This window comes from Pygocentrus nattereri, chromosome 25 (assembly GCF_015220715.1).
Source record: "Pygocentrus nattereri isolate fPygNat1 chromosome 25, fPygNat1.pri, whole genome shotgun sequence".
Taxonomy (NCBI): Eukaryota; Metazoa; Chordata; class Actinopteri; order Characiformes; family Serrasalmidae; genus Pygocentrus; species Pygocentrus nattereri.
In genome coordinates this window covers 24,587,829-24,609,856 of record NC_051235.1, presented here as the reverse complement: position 1 = coordinate 24,609,856, position 22,028 = coordinate 24,587,829, and the positions used below count along the sequence as shown (strand labels likewise).

The following is a 22,028-nucleotide window of genomic DNA, read 5'->3' as shown; positions in this document are numbered from 1 at the left end:
CTGCAACAAATGACTTCTGATAATCAAATAATCTATTGATTATTGAAAACTGTGAACGTTATTTGAACGTGAACAGGGTCATTGTGAATAATAGTTACTTGCTTCTCTTGTCCAACTCATTAACGATTCCAGAGAAGATGCGTTCCGGACTAGATGATGTTACAACTCAGTTCATGACATGAAGTAGGACAGCTTTTAACGTTGGCTAGCTAGCTCGCTAGCACAGCTATATTACCGAGATTAATCTTCTTCATCCAGTGAGTCGACAGGCTTCCTCTTCAGACACCCCAACAAACAGCACAACTAACAACCTTTTTTTCTGAGTTAAGTGTGAAATGCTGCCACACTTTGTTCTTGAGGCTGCCATCGCACATCTGTTAACTCTCCAGTAAGCGATAACATCAAAACATTCCTAGATAATGTGAGAAACACCTGTGATGTCACCAACTAATCGACTATTAAATTAGTTGTCAACTAATCTGGTTGTTGACCAAGTTGATTAATCGTTGCATCCCTAATAAAGACGAAATCCAGTTTGCATCTGATTTTGTAAATCAAACATTTCTCACAATACATTAACATTAACATCACTGATGAAAAAAAATCCGTTGTTCAACAGAGCAATCTCCTCCAAAACAGGCAGAAATTGTATTTGCATTTTGTGGCTACTGTGAAAATGGGTTAATGTAACAAGATTTCAACCTGGTCCTTTTATCACGTATTGCCTCTTCAGATGCTTCAACACTAGTGATAAAAAGAGCTATACCATTTTAATCTGACAGAGATGATGTAAATATCAGCTTTTCTTACTTCAGCTGTCTTGGTTCACAGTCCAGTCCGGGCAGGAGAAGTCTGGCCGTCTGCCGCACATCATCACTGTCCACAAACAGACTGCGCCGATGCTCAGCGTGAACCATCGCAACCCGCATCCACTCCATCAGAGGGGGCAGTAAGGGGAAGGGCCTGCAGGGGAGAACAAATTCCTCTCTTATTTACCGCTCTGCCTCCTTCACTGGGCAACCTCTGCTCTGCCTCTGTGTTGCACAGTAATGATGCAACAATGCATTGTTTTCTACTTACCTACAGACACACTGTCCAGCAGAGCTCTGCAAGGGTCAACAGCGGAAAGTGATGTAATTATATAGGCTACTAAAAGTGAGTCGTACCACCTGCTGACCATTCACTCTTGCAATGCTAGTAATGTCAAAAAACTGTTGTTTTGCTATACTATTCAAACATAGTTCTGTACATACATATTTTATTACATGGCAATTTATTACATTAGATCTAGACTCTACAGACAAGTTTTTGTTGCACTTTTTTTTGATTGCTTTGATGTCAACAAATTAAAAAGCAGCAAAAAGATGTTTTTTTCTGCTACAATACAAGCCTGTACAGTAAAGCTTGAAATGTTTGTCTGGACCCAATGGGGCCTGATGGTTCAAGTCAGGTTCAGGTGTCACTTTCCAAATATGAGAGGGCTCGGGCCAGGTTCATATTTCTCATGGAGTCCTCACAGCCCCCCTCCCACTTTTAACAGATTTTCCCCTTTGGTTCTTCTTCATATTGCATTGTTACCTACTTTCTCCCCATGTTCATTATCATAACATTTCAATCTGGCAAGCTGGAGTCACCCAGTTGTTAACAGAGGCACTGAAGTAGACTGTAAAAATACATTTACTGCAGAAAGCTATCATTAATCTACTCCATTCCTATAAAAAGCAGATTGCTGTAAAAAAAATAATGCATTAAACTAATTAGACATTCTTTGCAAAGCATACTGAGGAAGTGACCATTACTTTCTACAGGCTGTCTGTGAGTTTTGTAATGAGAGCTTGCCAGCATTCAGCATTTTGGTCACTTGCATGCATTTTTGTATCTAAACATTATGGTTTTTACTGATTGTTTTGGGCTGGTCAGAATCCGGATTTAAACCCTATAAAGAATATTTGGTCTCTAATATTTGCTGCTTAGCAATGTTTTTCGACTGTTTCAACTGAAGCCATTAGTTTGAAGCCATGATGAGCGGCACAATATTAACTATTATCTTTATAAAAGTTAGTCTGAAACTTTACCCACAAGACTTCAACATTTATAGAAATAAAGGGGAAAAGCTACCCCATACTAACTTCCTTTCTATTTGTTTAATGATTTGCTGTTAAGGCCATTAAAAGCTTAATGCTCTTCCTTTTTTCATTTCATTAGTTTAGGGCATTTTTACCCCTAAGACATGTTCAAGTGCATTTTAGAAGCCGTGTTATTGTATCCATGACGGTGTTTTGTGTTTCATAACTAGTTCATCCCAATATATAATATTAAAACAGACATTACTGTCAGCTTTGGGATCTTACAGAGCAGAAAAAGTGTTTGTAACCGCTCTAATGTCTTGTGAATGAGGTGTTTTTGATAAACAATTAGATCCATTAATAGTTATACTGTAATAGGTCATACTGTTGGCACTAAATGGCTATTTGTCTATTTGTAGCTGAACTTTAACAATATATAATATTTCTCTGAAACTTCTGTGTGAACAGAAATGTATCTACAGTAAGCTACAGTAGGTTCCTGTAGATACAGTACTCTATGTAACCACAGCACTTCTGAAAATAGAAACTATTATTACTGTATGATTACTGTAATATATGATTACATTCTGTAAATTAAAACATGTAAACTTCTCAGAATAAATATCCTGTATTTTTAGATTACTGCAGCAATCTGTAATTGTGAAACCGATTATCTACTGTAAATAAAAAAACACTATAGTAGAGAAATCAATACATTTGCTAAAGTTGAATTTAAACTTTATTTTGGAGCTGATTAGTTTATCATAGTATTTTTGTACTATATTTTATTTTATTTAACCATAATCTAATGATTAAATAAAGTTATTATAGATGTGGTGGTTGTTACTGTGTAGTTGGTAACACCCCTGCATTCTACACTGTACACTGGGGTTCAAATTGCACCTGACCAAGCACCCTACATTATACCAATAAGAGTCCTTGGGCAAGACTCCTAACACTGCCTTTGCCTTCCTGTGTAAAATGATCAAATTGTAAGTCTCTCTGGATAAGAGCGTCGGCCAAATTCCATAAATGTAAATACGTAGATGCTATGTGGTAACGACTCAAAACTTCATGGGTTAAGCTGGGTGCTGACCAAATTTTGTCAAGCTTTAGTCCACTGTAGGCAAAAAAAATAACTTTTCATCAAATTTAAACCATATTCAAATATCTCCTCTTATACTTTCAAACACAAATGTGGATTCAAAGTTTAGCATCTGCACTTACAGTAACAGACTTCATGTTTCAATTGCGAGTGAGAAATAACTGTGTCTAATGTCTAAAAACAAGTCTAATGCTTCTGGCAGAGAGGGCCGAGTAAATAGAGCACAGAATCTGCTCAATAACTTGTGACATCAGCCAAACACTCGGCCTCATAGGAACCCGGAGCAACGTGCTGATTTGACATTTTATGAAAGGTCTCTGGTTTCCTTCCTCCTAAAGCCAGCCAGGAAAGTAGCTACTGTCTGTACTGTACTGTAAGAAGCCCAGTACGATTACACCTGTTAAAGCCATTGGCATTCACAACTGAGGACAAATGCAGAAATTTCCACATGCGCATTCCATGAGGGGAAAAAAATGCCAATACAAGTATAATATCCTCAAAGGATTCCCAGTGAAAAAGAAGCTATTTTGTGTGTACTTTAACAAATACCAGGAGAATATATTTCACAAAAACAAAGCAAATATGGCTTTTGCAGATACAAACCCAAAGAGGATAGGCCTGCAAAAAGTGTATCCCCAAGCAAACCTTTTGGAGTTAGAGATGGATTTAAAACGCTCCATTTCACCTTATAAATGATGCAGCTGCACAAAACGCTTATACAACTGGCACACTCAGCAGTTTCTGTTGTGGTAAGTTGACCAAATGATGGGGTGAATCATTCAACAGGTCACTTCCTGACCTGTAACCCACCTCTCTTTGCTGAGGGCCATCCTGGGGGGCTCCAGGTTTGGGTTCTCCAAGGACTCCATTTGTGGACTGCGGAGGAAGTAGTACAGGGTGTGGAGGGCATCAGCAGACCAGGAGAGGGGCTGCGTGTGGCTGGGGCGTCCAGGACTGAAACAGCGCCCCCCAGAGATCAGACGCTGCATATGGTGCATTGCACGGGACACCAGGTCACCTGAGAAAGAGCAAATGTTTAAAACAGAATGGAAAATATGATACAAATTACAGCAATAAATATTTTTTTTGTCGATAACAATAAAAATGATGACAATTATGAGAAATAACTGTTACGGTAATCAATCACTACATGATCATAATACAATCAGTAAGTGTTGCAAGATGAAAAGGTTTCAATGCAAAGACGTAGGTGATTGTCTCAAAGCACTGCTAGTGCTCATGACATGAATGCATTTCCTAGTTTCTGTCCGGACTTTCCTGGCCATACACCTTTCCCTAAAGCAGGCGTCAACAACATGCTGATCTTTTACTGCCCTGTTGCAGCTCCACAGCAGAATTAGATTTTTAGGTTAAAATAAAATAATTGTCTGTTACAGTAAAGCTCTGCTGTTCTAACAGTTTTAGCAATAAATGGTCTTAAACACCATGTATATCTGTTAATTGTATATAATGTATACAATATATAATAACAGATATATAATGTATATCTGTTAATTCACCCTTTAACACTGAAGGTTGGCTTGCAGACTGCTGTCCACTACAGCAAGGGCAGAAAAGTCTCGCCTAACTAACGAAAAAGCAAAGAGAACGATTTAAGACACATCGATAATTTAGAGACGAATGTTTGGTTTTTTTTGTGTTTACAAGCACTCATGTTGGTTTCCTGATATATTTGCAACAATAAACTGTCAAAAACTAAAACGCCACAAAGCTGAAGCCAGCTTCTAGTTCCAATTATCCAGTTCCACCTTAAATGGTGCAGCAGTTACATTCTGGTGCCTGAAGCACCATTTAAGCTGGAACGAGAAAAATTTGATCAGGAAGCTGGAGAATGTTAAGTTGACTTCAGCCTCATAACAAGTTGAACATTGAGAGACATTTTCAAGAAACTATTCCACTTTTGAGGAAAGCTTTTCTGCTGGAGATGTAAAAGTGGCTGAGTTAAAGCTTAAAGCAGAGCAAAGTCTGTGTTTTCATTTATATTATAATTTTAACCTATACTAGTACTCTAGCAGCTCATTGACAATTGATATATATATATATATATATGTAGCAGCAATTTTAACAGCAGTGTTAAAATGTATTCAGGAAATGATTGTATTATTTTACATTAAAAATGTTTAAGCATTTATAAACTATGATTTTGCTTAAATGCTCCATCTTAACCCACTCATTTTGGACTTGCTCGGGAGTGCCCTCTAGCTTCTGAGAAACCCACAAGACATTACAGAGTGATAATTCTCCTCTCTACAAGCTCTCTGACTGCTTAAGGGTTTCATGGCAATGTTTGCAGATTAGGCCGCTTGCTGCTCTGTCATTCAGTGAACAATTCTGACTCTGAGCTTGTCTATAACGGAACATTCACATCAAACCACTCTGAATGACTTTGCTTACATGGTAATGATTTAATTATGCAGAAGTTTTGAAAAGCCAGACTTCCCTTTTAAAAAACAAATGATAGAATAGTCCTCTGCTCTGTAAAAAGTCTTACTCTCATTGGCAACTGCAGAAAGACAGAGATTTTCAAACAAAGAGAATAACAAAATGCGGAATGTACACAATAAAACATGGATATGATAAATTAAAATGTTAATAGCAGTAACCTCAGTAAATTTTTATTATTTTCCAGCTCCACTCCAGTAGTATAAATACACAGACTCCAGAGTAACCTACTCTGTGAAAGTCTGCAGATTTGCAATTGATAAAGCTTTCACTTTCCATAAACGTGAGATTCAATAACAGATGGGCCTTTCGCAGAAAACAGATACTTCAAACACTTCCTCTCGCAAGACACCATGATTAAAATGCTCTGCTGATATAATACAGAAACCATCTGCTCATACAAAAATATTTCATCAAATGACAACAGCATATACCCAACAGCTGCGTCTCCATGTTTTAAAAGGCGCTGACAATGACACATCTCTCCTCAACTCCTGCAATAGGAGGAAATGTGACTGGACTCCAGGCTGCTCAGATATACAGCCCTGAAGTCGACACTACATTGTAGATCCTTAAATCAACACTGCCAGTTTCTCTTCCCTGCTCAGGTAGAAATCCAGGCTTGTGTTATTCCCAGGAGGAGCAGGAGGAGGATGGAAGAAGATGAGGAAAACGATAGCAGAGAAAGCCAGAAGACCTACTCAACAGGGTCTGTGATCATCATTAGAGAATCAGGAGCCAAGAGAAGAAGCAGTGTCCACTGCTCTCCACATTAGGGCCTGACTGATCGATTTTAAAGGGCCTGTAGGCAATGCTGTTCTTGTTTTTAATTTTTTTTAACCTATAATACTTGTGATTTTATTATCACAATTATTAACAGTCATAATTCATTTTTTGCCCCTTTAGAATTAAACAGACTGTTTTGGTTACTGTGCCTTTAAGACTGACATATGCAAATGGTCTCTGCTCTGATTGACTGTCCTGTATTGTATCTCAGTCAAAAAGCAGTCCATGCTGAAACACTCCTTATGACTTCAGTATGAGTGGGTGGGGCTAAACTGCCATAAGGTGGATATTAAGAGACACTTTTTAATCCCACCAACGGGGAAATTTCACCTCTACATTTAACCCATCCGTGAAGTGAAACACCACATACACACACTAGTGAGTACACACACACTTGGGGCAGTGAGCACACTTGCCAGGAGCGGTGGCCCTATCCACGGCACCCGGGGAGCAATTGGGGGTTAGGTGTCTTGCTCAAAGACACTCAGTCATGGACTGTCGGCGCTGGCGATTGAACCAGGAACCTTCCGGTCACAGGGCCAGTTCCCTAACCTCCAGACCATGACTGCCCCCTGGATATACATAAATGTGTTCATTTTCAAGTTAATACAAGCTGTTTGTCCAGCTTAGTTTCTATATATGGGTCATGTGGACTGAGGAGTGACTGTTAGTCTTAGACGGTCACATTTCTTAAACTAACACATTAGAAACTCTCTTGGCCTTAAATTTTTACAAATACAGTCATGTTGGAGATGAACCTCCTTAGACTTTGTAGCAGTTGTGTGGTTTCTGTTAAAGGGCCCATATTGTATCATGCAAAAACAAACTTTCTTTCCTTTTTTTTTTAAACAAACGCTCTTGAGGTTTTATTTATCTTGGACAATATTTAGAAACAAAGCTGCAAACACAGCCTGTTTGGAATTCATTGTTTTGTGATGTTACAAAAACACATTTCCATATATCCAGCACATTTACCTACATCTGCTATTCAGCAAGCAGTTTAGCTTCATCTATTAACACTGAGGATATAAGAAGTGTTACAGTACAGACTCTTCTTTGAATAAGGCACAATACATAGTAGCCAATCAGAACAGAGGCCATTTACATATCGCTGCTCTTGGAAACAAACTTCATATTTCCAAAATGGTAACCTTACAGGAGAAGAAAGAAAATAAAATATGTTACTTGTAAATTAAGTAAATGGATCCAGACTTTTTTCCAAGTAATTCGGGGCCATTTCTTTTGGTCCTTTGATTAAGAAATGTACACACAATGAAGAGAGCAGCAGGCACTTTCAAATTACGTCAAAAACAATAAAAATGGAGATTTTGATCAGACAGCAGCGTCTTTATTTCTAAGGGACGAGGAAAACAGTCATGCAAAAACGAATTGGGACTGTTTTTGGTACATAAAGACAAATAAATATCTTAAGGGGACTTCACTTTGTGTTTAAGTTTTAAACAGTTTAGGCTGTACTACTGTAATAAAAGCGAGCAACTGGCTATTATTGGCCGAGTAACCTCTGAAAACTCAAATAAATGTAAAGCACTTGGTAAATCTTGGTAACCTTAATAATAAAAGATGTTCTTAGCCAAAAGCTAAACTTTACATGGAAGAATAATCACAGAAAGAGAGAGATGAGGCTGAGTGGAGCTACTGGAGAACAATACTGAACTAATAGGAATGATATTGACTTTATAGTGATTGAGTTCCGCTGCATTTGCGGGGCAAATCTGAAAGACCTCTGCCTCAAGGCTAAGTGTGCCACAGAGCAATTGCTTATGGCTCAATTAGAATACCAAAACAAGTGTGGATGAATAATCTCCATTAGGCCTTCAACAAAGACCTGCTTTTAATCTCGTGTGAGCTCCGAGTTTGGGTGTTACTCTGTAGGCCTGCAGCCATAACAAGGCACAAAGGAGGTGATTTTTCCACCTTGGGAGCAAACAGAAGATGCTCTTGTGGCAGGAGCACAACTGCAGGAGTGTTAGAGATCCCCCGAGGGGAGGAGGAAGTGTTTCAGGGCCCGAGCTGTGGGCTGTTAACTAAACAGACTGCCAACATAGCCACACCTTCTAAAACAAGGCTGCAAAGACCAGCCATGAAAAACAATCACACAGAGGAGAGAAAGAGGGCCTCTTTTTAAGTACGACTGAAAAAAGTGCTCAGTGTGTTTAATAAAAAAAAAAAAAAAAAACACCTCACTAAAACTACTCTGCCCATCAAAGGCTCGTTTTTTTTTTCAAATAAAAATAAACAGACATTGTGTTTTAATAAATTTGTTTGACAATTTAAACAATGAAATTGTAAGAGGAATAAAAACAAAATGTCAAACATACATAATAAGGCAGTTATATCTGTAATTTGGTTTTTAAAGGAGAATTTCACCAACTTTTCAAAATTTTTGCATATATCGTTAAGATGTGAAGTTATTCAGAGTTGATGTGATTATATTACAGTCTAGAGAAACTCACAGAGTCACAATTGTACACAGTGGTGGTTTATTTGTTGGTTTGAAAAAATGTAACATACTAAACAGACTAAGCAGGTTTTTGGGGCAAACAACACATTTCCTACTTTGTACTTGAAATAAATAACTTGCTTGTAGTATTTTTAAAAGCTTTTGACACGGTTAACCATCATATTTCACATCAAAAATATATTTTTACGCATACGTCTCAAACAGAAGTTTGTGTTAAGGGTTGCTATTCCACCATAGTTCGATTATTTTGTGGAGAACCACAGGGATCCATTCTTGGACCATTATTATACCTTATTTATATAAACGATTTGTTTCATGTTTAAAGATTTGCTTGATAAATATACTCAAAATATAAGCAAAAGCTGTTCTGTTTTGCATGTATTTTTTTCTTACTTGATTGAAAAGTGATGGCAATAGCATTTATTTTTGGAAGTTGAGAACTTTTCACAGTGGTGGTGATGGGAAGTAGATGCCTGAAGATTGGAATGCCACTAAAAGCTCTATCATAGAAACGTATTACACTGAATGGTTACAAATATGTCAGCTGGTGCCTGAAATATTATATTACAGGCACAGCAACAAGAACAGCCTATATAACAGGCATCTCTTAAGATGGAGAACTCTATGCATGGTGTTATAAAGCAAAGTAGTCCCCAAAGACGTACAACTATTTCACCATTATCAACATTATAAACAGTATAAGAATTCAAAAGACACGTATAGGTTCACTGGTTGATTTTGACTGTAAATTAAACGGCTATATATCTGACTCCTGGTTCATGTCACCACCACTGTAAAGAAATAAGAGTTACTAAGTTTCTTTACAACAAAGCATTTCACATCAAAACCCCCTGAATGAATTTCAATTGTGAAAGAAATAATGGAATTCTCCTTTAATCAAAGAATTTATCTGTCTGGAATTAAAACCATTTAAACTGCTTTCCAGCCACTTGAACTTCATTTTCTAGGTTAAATGGCAAAATATCCAGACACACACAGAGAAGTGGTCAGGTGTGGACTTACTGAGCTCTGAAATGCTGCCCACGCAGGTGGCTAGAAGTGCCTGCTCCAGTGTCCGCAGCTCCAGCTGAGCACAGGCATCCTCTCTGCTCTCTGACTCCGGGGACTGACAACCACCACCAGCATATGGACTGAAGTGGGCAGGCAGAGACAGCTCACCTGCACACACAAAACCAGGGTCAATAAGTCAGTAGTCCATTACTTCAGCCTGTTTTGATTTGGGCTTACAATTATGTTTTTCTAGTTATTTTCTGTGCATGTTCTTATCAGCGATTATGTAACCGCATCTGAGAGAAATGGCCTTACAACAAAAATGTCACACAGTGCATTTGCTGGTACAATGAAGTGAAACAAAGATGTTGCGCCACAGTAGCTTAGATCATTAGTGCCATGTTTCTGCAACCCTGGCTTGTTGTCCAGAAGTTGTTAGCAGTTAGTGGAACGAGGCAGTGTGCAATTAGACCAATGAGTCATGGCCCCACACAGATTTAGCCTCTATTAGAGATAAGGGGAAGTCCGGGGACTAGCCACCATTTCCTCTGCAAGAATACCGCAGGGAGTCTGAGCCTAATCATTACCCCAACATGACCTCTCCACATCTCTGCCATCTCTCCATCTTTATTGCCTTTATTCAGGCCCACACAGTACTGCTGACTGATGGGGATTACTGAGTATATATGGTTCAACATAATCCATCCTATTACTCTGTGTTTGTAAATTGATGGGACTGTACGTAAAATTCATCTCATGATATCAGAGACAACATTACTGCTCTACTGTTAACTACTACTATGTAGTGTTAACCTGATGCATGCTCTGCAGAAATGCTGTAGCAACAGAGCTCTTAACTCCCACTATGACTTTAAAGGGCCCATACATCACATTTTTCTGAGGTCAAAGTCCAATAACCGTCTTCGCACCTCTCTTTAATCCTCACAATTAAACAGACTGGTTTGTATAATGTGCTTTTAAGACTGAGCGCGTGTTGAGAGCATTCAAACAGAACATTTTTAGGGTGAACTGGAGGATAAATGTAGATGTTTTCTGTTTCCATTACACCACAGAAACAATACATGTAGAATTGGCTGTTCTCATAGCTTCATTTCCATAAATTAATGGACTGTATGGACCGGGGAGTAAATGATATGTTTTGAAACTTAACACTATTTTTTTAAAAAATATGAGGAATCTGTAGTTTTCCATGACATCAGCCCTTTAAAAAGTATTCATTTTACATCACTATAAGAATTATTTTTAAAAATTTATACAATTGACCATGATTATCATTAGGTTTTATAGCTTGGTATGCCAATAAACCTACAATACAACTAAAAAAACAACTAAAAAAGGCATAAAATTTATTGTGCTTTATTGACTGATTAATGACTGTTAACAATCAAAATGATAGTCAGTTGTCAGTTGGCTAGAAAGTCTTTAAAATAGGTAAATAATATTTCTCACACTTTCAGAGAAGGCTTTCGGGGCAGTCGTGGGCTGGAGGTTAGGAAACTGGTCCTGTGACCAGAAGGTTGCCGGTTCGATCCCCAGTGCCGACAGTCCATTACTGAGGTGTCCTTGAGCAAGACATCTAACCCCCAATTGCTCCCCGGGCACCATGGATATGGCTGCCCACTGCTCTGGGCAAGTGTGCGTGCGTGTGCGTGTATGTATGTATTCACTAGTGTGTATGTGGTGTTTCACTTCATCGATGGGTTAAATGTGGGAATGGAATTTCCCCATTTGTGGGATTAAAAAAGCAAATAAAGTCAAAAGTTTGGGCACTCCTGGTCAAATAATGTTGTGTTGAAGCAAACATGAGCTATATTTACTGCAAAATTACTGTTTATTTGCTGACTAACATATTGGAGGAAAAACAAAAACATAAAATGTGTTCTATGCAAAAGAAAATGTGAATTCAAATTTGCAGGAAAATACCATATTTAAATGTATTCCTTTAAGAGGATGTACTAACTTTTCACCTCTAAAATTACAAAACTATGTAATCTGACAGGGGTCTTCAAACATTTGCATACAACTGTAACAGTATATTTGGTCGTTCAAAACAGCATAGAATCCCTAAAACATTCTTGTGTAACATCTAAGGTAATATTATCGGTGGAATTTCTGCTGATGTCGAAAAAAAGCTGTAAAGCCTAAATATCAGTTGATTTTATAGGCCAAACGTTTATCAGTCAGGCCCTTGGTCTGAATGGTCTGGCCTTGTAAGCCTTGTAAGTAACCAGGCTGACATCTGAAGCCATCCCTGATTACTCTCCTTGTCGCAAACTCAACGCTTTCCCATACTGTTTGACAGTCAGATTTTCCTGATTCCCACACAATCCAAATTCCCACATCTTTACGGAAGTCATGAAGGTGAATTGCAGGGAAGAGCCTTTGGAATGATTAGTTTCCTTTACTGTTCCAAACAACAGGGAATAATGCCTGAGCTGCTAAGAGCTAAACAATGAGAGCAGCGTGAGCTTGGCTTGTGATTTATGAATGATGCTCAGCTCCGAGGGGAAGAGATGGCTTTGCTGCTTCCGCTTTTACACACTGATTCAAAACCCATCCTTCTCTCTGGGATCCGTTTTACTAGGTATCAAAAATAAATCAAAGGGATGAAGGGATTTGTTTTCTTAATCAAAGTAAGTGATCGACCAGCCATCTGGGCACGCACGCTCATTCAAGCCAAGCAGAAACATTTCTCCAGATGTTGACCACTTGATATATTTACGTCATTTTATAAGGTAGAATTCTTTGAAAGCATTAGTCTTCAGTAGGATCTATTCATGTGAACAAAATTATTAGGGGTGTGAAATGCGGCCCCCTGGTTCAGCCTCAGCCGTGCTTTGTGCTAAAGCAGCACATGCTTAGTTCAGCATTTGCTGACTAGCGACTCGATACAATACAGCAGCTTCATCTACCAGGGCAGCGCCCGCATGCAAATCTCTTCAGGGAACAGTAATTTGTCAGCCTCAAGGACTGTGTACACTCAGAAATAGTAATGGAGAAGAAATAAAAACTGAGGAAAAGCTTTTGAAATGCGATACATGATCTATAAAATGTGACCACTTTGCCATTAAAAGATGTAGAACAGGGCTGCACGATATGGACTAAATACTAGTATTGCGATTATTAGGGATTCACTAAAAAAAATCTGGCACAGAAAATTTTCAGCTGAAAAAATTCAAAATGACTTTACAACAAAAGAGAAAAAAGGTGATGCGCTTTGACTGCGACTCTTTAAGTGATATGCTACATGTCATACATGTATGACCTCATCAGGACAATATAGTTAATTTTGTGCCAAAAATTTCAAATAAAATAATAAAATCCACACACAAAATATTAAGTAATGAAATTAAATATGTTGCAAATACAAACAATCAGATTTAAATCAAACCTGTCACTCCAGATGATTTGACCAATAGAGAGTGCAGGTGAACACTCTGTCCTAAGAGGCAGCACAACAGCCAAGAACTTCACCATTAAAGGCTTGATAGCACCTAAAACACACCATTCCACTCGATATGCACAATACAGCAAAACTACAGAACCAGAAAGGAAAGTCGCTGCAGCACAGACGCCATCTGCAGCCTCAGTTTTTAAAATGACAAATATTCACAAACAAACCTGCCAAAGTACAAAGTCATTGCCTTAGAATGACCAACAGATTTTGCTGTTAAGAATGTTAAATTGTGTTTTTTGTTATATTTCTGTACAAGATTTCTGCATAATTTAACTGTTAATTTGAGATGTTAACTGATGTAACATGTAAACAAAGCCATTCAAAGTGTTTTGATGTACAATAGTAAAATGGTTCATTCTAGAGGAACTTAGAAAGTCAGAATTGTTCACAGTGATGGTGACAGGAACCAGATCTGGAAGCCTGTAAAAGCTGTCTTAAGAAAAAGTTTACATAAAACGAATACATGAAACGGTTATGGATACTCTGCTTGCTCTCTGAGACACTGGTTGGGTCAAGATTTTATTTTATTTTTTTAATGGTGGAGAGGTACATGAAAGATGTAAAGCAAAAGAGTCCCTAAAGAAAACTGTTTTTTATTCATTTTCAGCTCAGTTTTGTCCCATTTAAAGGACTCGCTTTATCAATAATACAAGTTTCTCTCATTACACAGGTATTTTATGTTTCATTTTAAAGCATCAGTAAACAAAATAAGACCCTTTTCCAGTTTTCAATTTAGTTTTTCAGGCCACCACGTCCCAAATTCTGGTTTTAGTGTTGGCCAAGAATATTTCCACTTTCCGCGCATCACTACAGAATACACAGCAACATATTTCAACCTCAAAACTCATTTAAAATGCCAAGATCTATGAATCACAGTAACTTTACTTTTTTCAATGGAAAGAAAATGTGAACTCTATAGTTCCACATTTGCCACAAATATCATTCTATATAATCATAATAAGCCACAAAAGAGGACCTAATCGTTAAAAAAGGCAACACTATTCTGAGCGCGGGGGGTCTCTAAAGGTGAAAAACAAGGCTTAGCTGTGTCTGCTCTGAGACCACATGCACTACACAGTGAGGCTGACTGCTCCAGTTGTGGTCCATCTCACATGTGCTGCACATCATGACTGTCAGCTAATGCACCCTGAAAATACATAGTATAAATATGAGTTTTGAGTGCAGCCTCAGATCCAGCTCAGCTTCCAACTGTAGTAGTCTGGTGCACACACATGGCTTGGCCGAGGTGAGATGAGGTCTGTGGGACAGTGCGGCCGAGCCGCAGGGTGTGCTGTACAGCTGCTCACGGCGTGGACCCACAGACCCAAACCCCTCCATCCAGACACACCCATCCTAAACCAGCCCCGTCCCTTTCCCACGACCGAGCATGTCTACATTGGCAACCCTGAGGCTAAAGCGTGCGTCATAACAGCCACACACAGCCACACACACCCACATGTTCATGCATGCGTATCTATACACACACGGATACAAAGTCAGGACATGGGGTCATCTTTCATATGTATTATGCAGCACTGTGCAAAAGTCAGAGACCACCCCTCATTTATTTAATCTCCTGTAAAGATAGCCATTAAGAAAAGTTATTCATTCAGGTCAGGTCAAAAAAATGTCATGCAGATGGGGAGCATGCGACAACTCAGAGATGAATTCACCACGGCGGCAGCTCCTGATAGACAGTAAAAAGGATGCTGTGGTTTTAAACCTATTTCTGCTCTTTGGATTTCTGTTTCTGTTACTGGACAACCTGAATATGCTTTTATCACTGAAAGTCTTGAGGATTTTATCATTCAGTATTTCTACCACAAGATGGATGTGGAGATGGAGTTGCAGGAAGAGTTCCACAAGCTGTCTAAGCAGGATAGAACACTCCTCCATGAACAAACACTACAGACACAAAAGCTGTAGGTCAGAAGCTTCCACCTGCGTTTAAACTGACTCGACTTACACGTCTGCTTTGCTGTTTTCAGATGCTGACATTTCACTGTTCCCCTCCTTCCTCCCCACCGCTGCCAGTTTGGTCCCGCTTGGCTGTCCAGCCTTTGCCATCCCTATATGGCAGTACGTTAAGGGTCTAAACATTCTAAAACCTGGGCTGACCACAGAGCCTGCACCAAGCATTTTAACTTACAAAAAGTTATGATGTATCAAATTGTTAATTCCTACTAAGATTTCAATTTTCTTGCTTCACACTCATCGCTGGAGTCTTTCTGGGAGAAATACAGGTCAATGCTCTCTAATCAGTGAAAAACTACACATACTGCAATGAAGCACCCCACTGGGACATTGTAAAATGCAAATGTAATTAAAAGTGGAATGCAATAAAATGGAAATCTCATAGACCCACATTTTATTCACATAATAATTCACAATGTCTACCACTGTGTAGCACCCCCTCTTCTTTAACAACAGTCTGTAAACAACTGTGAAGTGAGGAGACCTATTCCTGGACTTTTGGGAGAGGAATATTGTCCCATTCTTGTCTGATGTAGGATTCTAGCTGCTCAACAGTCCTTGGTCTTCTTTGTCAGATTTGTTTCACAATGCACAAAATATTTTCTATTGGTGAAAGATCTGGACTGCAGGCAGGCCAGTTCAGCACCTGGACTCTTCTTCTGTAAAGCCATGCTGTAGTGATGGCTGCAGTATGTGGTTTAGAATTGCCTTGCTGAAATATGGACGGCCTTCCCGGAAAGACACGCTGTCTGGATGAGAGCATATGTTACTCTTAAACCTCTATATACTGTTCAAAACTGATGGTGCCTTTCCAGATGTGTAAGCTGTGTACACCATAGGCATTAATGTAACCCAAGACCATCAGAGATACAGGCTTTAGAACCGTGCAAGCTAGATGGACCCTCTCCTCTTGAGTCCACTGTAAGAATTGTTTTAAACCTTACCCTTAACCGAACCCTACCTTAATCGCAGTCACCAAAAAGATGCAGGTTAGCTATTTGTGTTTGGAAACACTTTAAAATAAAATTACCTCGATAAGAGTTCCTGAATAAAAAGAGTTTAATAAATGTTTCATGCATAGTCATGTAAACGGTTAAACTTCATATTTCAATCTTTACTGACCTTACTTTGTCTTCTTTATCAGTCAGCATTAAGCCTGTCAGCTTAATCACATATTTATATTCATTAGATATTATATCTTACTTTTGCCATTTTTATTAATGTGTTATAAATGATTATTAATGGTTTGAATGTGTTTCTGGCCCATCTAATAACCGTGAACAAGCTATTGTTAAACCATTCATAAAACGTTTATAGAGGCTTTTTTAAAGTGGTACCTTTAGTTCTAAAAAAAAAAAAAAACAATTTACCATATCAAGGTCATCTTTTCTGACCTTGTAGGTTACCCTTGATTTTCTCAGTATTTTAGGTAATTTGGTCTTGATAATGTACACAAACAAGGATAACAACCATATACACATGAAGGCACACACACACACACACACACACACACCTATGCATGCACACACGTCTGTTCTAGTCATTGAGAGAGGAGCGTATGTGCAATGCCATTATAAAAAGTAACGAAGCGAGCTGAGGTTGATTTTGGCACACACTGTTTCACTTATAGCTACAAATCACACACACTACTGATGTTATGCTGGGAAATTGCATTAGTGTGTCAGGTCAGCCCAGAGGTTAAGCTGCCGAGAAGAGCCAGCGAGAGGCACTAATGCACCACAGAAACCGCTTTAGTCCAATAGCTTTTAAAATAGCCAAATATTAAATCTACTGTAGCACCGAACACACAACGAAATCTCTTTGACTTCAGTCCAACCGTACTTCACACAGGCGACTGCAGCGGAGATGTCATTTGGCCTGAGCACAGAAGTGCTCATTGGAAAAACAGGTCCTTAAATGATCACAAAGGCATGTGATGCATTACTGCTAAAGGACTGGAGCCAGTAGAGAGTTTACACTGACTGTAGCATCTAAGTGAGAAAGTAGCAGTTACTGCCTTGGACAGTTTGTTTGGACAGAAGTGAGGGTCATTTCCTGACAGGTGTGTCTAAAAAACACCACAACAAGTCATTAGTCTCAGCTTCACTTCTCTTACTGACCCCTCTGCTGACCATTTAGCAAGTGGATAGGGCAAAGGTTATGGACTTCTAACCTTGAAGGCGTTTGCTCTATTTGTGTACATCCTTTTTGGTTTTTGAGGAAAAAAATAAGATGTACATTGTACATATACATTCATTATAAACTATTTCTAATAATCTAATTAATAGTAATAACTTAGTAGTAACTACTTTATTTCAATAAGTTAATTTCTAAGAAAAAGTAACAATTTCTAATAATAATAATAATAATAATAATAATAACGTAAAGATTACTTGCCTAGAAAAGGTTTTTCCTACTGTTTTAATATAAAGGTGCCAAAAAGGTTATTTACGTGAAGCTGAAGGAGAACCACTTTTGGTTCCCTAAAGAACCTGCTTGATAATGAGATTGAGTGTGAAGGATGTTATAACAGGACCACATGATTTAAAAGATCCTTTAACATTTTAAAGGTCCTTCCTGGGGCCTTTACGTTATGTGAAGGTACTTTACAAAAGGTTCTTTTCATTCAGAAATCTCATTAACAAAAACAGTTCTCCAAGGAAATATCCACTGAAAAGTTCTTTATGGGTCCAAAAGTGGTTCTTCTAAGGCATTACACAAAGAACCCTTTTTGAACACCTTTATTGTTATGAATATAAAACTGCACATCCAGCAAACAAGCATTTAAAACCATCACTTTTTGAGTCTATGTGAACATCTTTTGGGGGAAAAAAAACCTGTGCTGGAGAAACACTGAAATAATATCCAAATCTTTTAAAGTAACTTTTTTTATAGTGATCAAAATACTCTTTGAATATCTATATATTTCAAGTAATTCAATATTAAATTTCAATGCCTGAGCTGTCTATCTTATCTGCATCAGTGGGCCAATAGCCTCCTTGTTCCACCAACTAGACTGCTGATTGGCTATGGAAATTATATTTCATATGCAGGTCAATATCACACCCACTTTCCGTCTGTCACTTCAAAAACGGAAAAGGAATGGAGTATCATTCAGACACTGGTATCAAAGTCAAGGTATCAGTGCTTATATCAGTATTAGAGAGAAAAAGTATAGATATCAAATAAAAGGCATCACTTCAAGTAGCTCTAGTTATAACAAAGACAATATAGCACATGTTTAAAAAAATAAGGTTCTTCAAGGGTTCTTTAGTAAACAAGTGGGCTTATATATAGGACCATAAACACTCAAAGAAAGCTTTGCATGACTAAAGGGTTCTGAGGGTGAAAAGGTTCTACAGATTGATAGAGGATGTGCTGTAGAGCACCAAAAAAACAGTTCTGCTTTTGTTGTGATGTCAAGCTTATCACAGTAGAACCCTTTTTGGTGTTATATGGAACTAAGCAAATTCTTCACTAAACTAAAGAACCATTTCACGATGCCAAGAATACTTTAAACATGCCAAGGGTTATTTAAGCGTTCTTGGTTCTATATAGAATCACTGTCTTCATTAAAAACCCTTGAACCATTATTTTTAAGTGTGTAGAATATGTACCTTAGAACTTTTTCTAGGTTTTCATACAGCACTTAATATGGTTCTGCTACTGTTACAATGTCAAGCTCATCACAGTAGAAGAACCATTTTTGGTGCTGTATAGAACCTTTTTGAAAAAGGTTCTATACAATACCGTCTGCAGCACATTCTCCATCAATCTGAAGAACTATTTCACGACACAAAGAGCACTTTAATCACGCTAATGGTTCTTTGAGTGTCCATGGTTCTATATAGAACCATTTTCTTCATGAAGGAAACCCTTGAAACATCTATGACTTTGTCTGCTGCTAAAAAGCACTACATCTATGACTCTGTCTGACCCAGTTATTAGTGGAAAAACTATATAACATGATTTAAATACAAATTCATCTTAAGCTGCAGCTTCGATTTCTTCTCTCAGTCCAAGTAGGTCACCTTAATCAGATTCAGCACTAAATTTAGCTTCATTACGAGCTGTTAGTTTTGTGAAAAAATCTCTGTGCTGCTCTTTATTTGGATTTCATGTGTCCCATAAAAAGAGCTTTCACTTAACAGAACAATGCCTGAAAGAAACTCCACTCAGACACCAAACACAGCCAGCCTAATTTGCTTAAACATGAGTAATCAATGTTCCTCTCCGATCTTTAGAAACAGAGTGTGAACACAGTGAGTCAGTCAGAGCAGAACACAGCAGTACAACAGCTCCATTCTGAGTGGGCACAATGGCACGAGTGTGTTTCACAGGTAGGGTCAATCAGGCCTTCTGTTACACGCCACTGTTTTCAGAGCGTGTGCTGAATGGCAACCATAGGGCTGGACCCCTTGCCCAAAACATGAGGGGAGAGCCGTTCCTGACCAGTCGTGTATGACTGACTTGCGATTTCTCCAGAGAATGGAGTGATACGGCTGTATGATCAGAACAAAATACCAAATAGTGTTTCAACTGCTACATATTGCAATTATGATGTTTCACCTCTGTCGTGTTGATAAACATTTTGTGAAGACATTTATCTACGTTTTTCACTTTCAAACACCATTTGAACAGAGGAGCGGTCCTTTACACTGTGGCAAAATTTCAAATGGAAAAAATGAAAACTGTCTAAAATTACTTGGAATAAAATCTCTACTTTTTTTTGTGGAAAATTTTGGAAATACAAGCTTTTGTTGCAACATACAAAAGAAAAACTTTGTATTTTGACCAACAGCTGTTCACAATTTCACTACTGCAAAACCTAATTTTGCAATGATGAAGGACGTTCTAGACCAAGACGTGTCAGTTTAACACCACTCACAATTCCATACTGGTACCATGTGTTGTTCAATGGTTTTCTCTTACTACAATACCCAGCATGCACTGCACAAATACACCAGACCTCCACTGTGAATCCAGGTCTGATGCAAGCCTGACTGGTAGCCAAGTGGCTGATCCACAGGCTAATAAATACAACAAAGTAAGGCTGAAACCACAATTCAACTTTATAAATGATGTGAAAAAATTTGTATTACTTTGTCTTTATTAGCATATGGATATGGCTAAGCTGGCAGTCATGACTGGATGACACCACCAGTATTTCTGTAGCCATTTTTCAAAGTGACATCCAACTAGAGGTGGAAAATATGATATTTCATCATTATTGTGATAAATTTTATTATTGTGATAAACAATATGCATCTCTGAGTTTAGAGTGGATATAGTCTAAATAACACAGACCAACTACAAGGTTCATTACAAAGGGAGTATAATTAGTACTGTTTAAATGTGATTAAGTGCAGCACATTTGAAATGTTAAAAATCATTGTTTTTAACGATAGTTTTTAATTGTGATATTATTACTATGCGTGTCTGTGTGCCAAAATATCATGACATATATTGTGAGAATGTACCAAGGTATGACATTTTTGCCATACTGCCTTTCTCTACATCCAAATAAACAGTAAGCTAATGATGTTGTCAAATCTTTAGGGGCAGACACTGAAAAAAGAATAACTGCAGAGGAATAACCAGTAAAAAGAAGTAAAATGTGTGAATATTGTTTTAAACAAGGCATAATGTACCCACATCCATATCGCTGTTGTCAGAAGAAAACCTTGCATCTCCAAAATAACTTTACAGGAGAAGGGAAAAACCTACTTTACTTTTCATGTAAGTCAATGGAACCAGACTTTTTTTTCCATGTTGTTTTGGGCCATTTCTTTTAGTCCATTCTTCATGACACACAGAATGTAAAGGGCAACAGGCTTTTTTCAAATGATTTCAAAAACTGAAAAATGGCAAGTCTGACTTTTTCAGTGCAAAAAAGGTTTTTATACATTTAGCAAAAGAAATGATGGTGAAGAAACGTGGTTGGTTAGTGTAGTGGTTAACACCTTTGCCTTCTACGCTGTAGACTGGGGTTCAATTCCCCACCAGGGCAAGCACCCTACACTATACCAATAAGGGTCCTTGGGCAAGACTCCTAACACCACCTTGGCCTACCTGTGTAGAATGTTCAAAGTGTAAGTCGCTCTGGATAAGAGCGTCAGCAAAATGCCGTAAATGTAAAATGAAAACTGAGGTAAGAAATCTAGATAGCCAGTTACCTTACTTTCAGCCGTTTGTGCTCTTTATCTAGTAAGTCATTTCTGTGGTTTGAGTAATCCACTGTAAGGATGACTTGGAGACCGTTATTACAGTTATCCTACTGCAATAAACAGAAGGGTTTTTCTTTTCTTTAAACCAAAAACATGTTCACAACAGATGAAGCAACAGCTACATTTCTTCTTTTGGCCGAAGTGTGAATTTAACAAACAATACACCCTTTTTAGTCATTTTAGCTATAAATGCATCACCTCCACTTGCAGCAGAACAATTTTGAGCCAACCGTGTCAAAAGCTGAACTTTTATAGGGTTTTGTATTTCTCTATTCATTTTTCTCTCTTTTCTTCTGGACCACATTAAAAATCTAAATATAGCAAACATTTCAACAGCTGTCATAACTCATTGTCTTAAGAGATATGATCTGTTCAAATTCCTAGTCTGCATTTAATGCTGGACAGTCAGATGACATCACTTTTCTGGCATTAGTTC

The 22,028-nt window shown here is 38.1% G+C and overlaps 1 protein-coding gene across 1 annotated transcript in view; it reads right to left on the bottom strand.

Annotated features, from left to right (window-relative positions):
- Positions 1 to 22,028, bottom strand: part of abtb2a (ankyrin repeat and BTB (POZ) domain containing 2a) — a 50,210-nt gene that overhangs the window by 10,617 nt on the left and 17,565 nt on the right. The window contains exons 2-4 of the mRNA XM_017725139.2: positions 9,926 to 10,081; positions 3,982 to 4,189; positions 811 to 963 (exon numbers count right to left, since the gene is read on the bottom strand). Coding sequence (XP_017580628.1) covers positions 811 to 963; positions 3,982 to 4,189; positions 9,926 to 10,081 — 517 coding nt within the window. The remainder of the gene's footprint in view (positions 1 to 810; positions 964 to 3,981; positions 4,190 to 9,925; positions 10,082 to 22,028) is intronic.